At 40.4% G+C, this 1211-nt stretch overlaps 1 protein-coding gene across 1 annotated transcript in view; it reads left to right on the top strand.

Moving 5' to 3' along the window:
* Positions 1 to 1211, top strand: part of SEC24A (SEC24 family member A) — a 92552-nt gene that overhangs the window by 79017 nt on the left and 12324 nt on the right. The window contains exon 17 of the mRNA XM_011969302.1: positions 259 to 396. Coding sequence (XP_011824692.1) covers positions 259 to 396 — 138 coding nt within the window. The remainder of the gene's footprint in view (positions 1 to 258; positions 397 to 1211) is intronic.

Here is a 1211-nt window from a genome sequence, read left to right as displayed (position 1 = left end):
TTTCACCGTGTTAGCCAGGATGTTCTCGATCTCCTGACCTCGTGATCTGCCCGTCTCGGCCTCCCAAAGTGCTGGGATTACAGGCTTGAGCCACCGCGCCTGGCATGCGTGACTTCTTAAAAAAGATACTTTTAAAAAATTGACAGTAAATTTGTGAATTCTCTCTGAAAATATTCTTTTAACAACTGGCATTTTAAAAATTCTGGATGTATTTTTAAAATATCTTCTTTTGTGGGGAATGGGGGTTTTCTGTTACAGAAATCATTCCAGACTGGGACAAATGCACGTCTAGATGAACGCATTTTTGCTATGTGTCAAGTGAAAAACCAGCCCTTGGTTTACCTTATGCTCACAACTCATCCCAGTTTGTATAGAGTTGACAATCTCTCAGATGAGGTAAGATGGATTGCTTTTTTGTGGCTTTTACTTGAGGATTAGTAAGCCTAATCATAGTCCAGTACAGAAATGAGGAAGGGTTTGTTTATTATTTGCTTTATCTTTTATTTTATTTTATTATTATTATTATTATTTTTTGGCTAGGTCTGAGTAAAGAAATTTTAGTATAGGGAAGCTCCTAAAAATAATGCCTTTACGTTTCTTAAAATACCATTTGTAGAGCAGATCTAAGAAATGGAAAGATTGTCAAATTGACCAGAGCACCTTTATTCAAACAAATTAATCTTTTAACAACTGACATTGTAAAAGTTCTCGGTGTATTTTTGCTCACTTCAGCAGCAAATATACTAAAATTGGAATGATACAGAGAAGATTAGCATGGCCCCTGCGAAAGGATGACACACAAATTCATGACGCATTTTTAGGAACAGAAAACCAAACACCGCATGTTCTCACTTATAAGCGGGAGTTGAACAATGAGAACACATGGACACAGGGAGGGGAATATCACACACTGGGGACTGTCAGGGGGTGGGGACAAGGGGAAGGAGAGCATTAGTACAAATACCTAATGCATGCGGGGCTTAATACCCAGATGACAGGTTGATGGGTGCAGCAAAACACCATGGCACACGTATACCTATATATCAAATCTGCACATTCTGCGCATGTGTATCAGAACTTAAAGTATTTAAAAAAAAAAGTAGGCTGGGCGCGGTGGCTCAAGCCTGTAATCCCAGCACTTTGGGAGGCCGAGACGGGCGGATCACGAGGTCAGGAGATCGAGACCATCCTGGCTAACACGGTGAAACCCC

The sequence above is a fragment of the Mandrillus leucophaeus genome, unplaced genomic scaffold, assembly GCF_000951045.1.
Source record: "Mandrillus leucophaeus isolate KB7577 unplaced genomic scaffold, Mleu.le_1.0 Scaffold88, whole genome shotgun sequence".
NCBI lineage: Eukaryota > Metazoa > Chordata > Mammalia > Primates > Cercopithecidae > Mandrillus > Mandrillus leucophaeus.
Note: the sequence above shows the minus strand (reverse complement) of the source record. Positions and strands in the feature narration are given on the sequence as shown.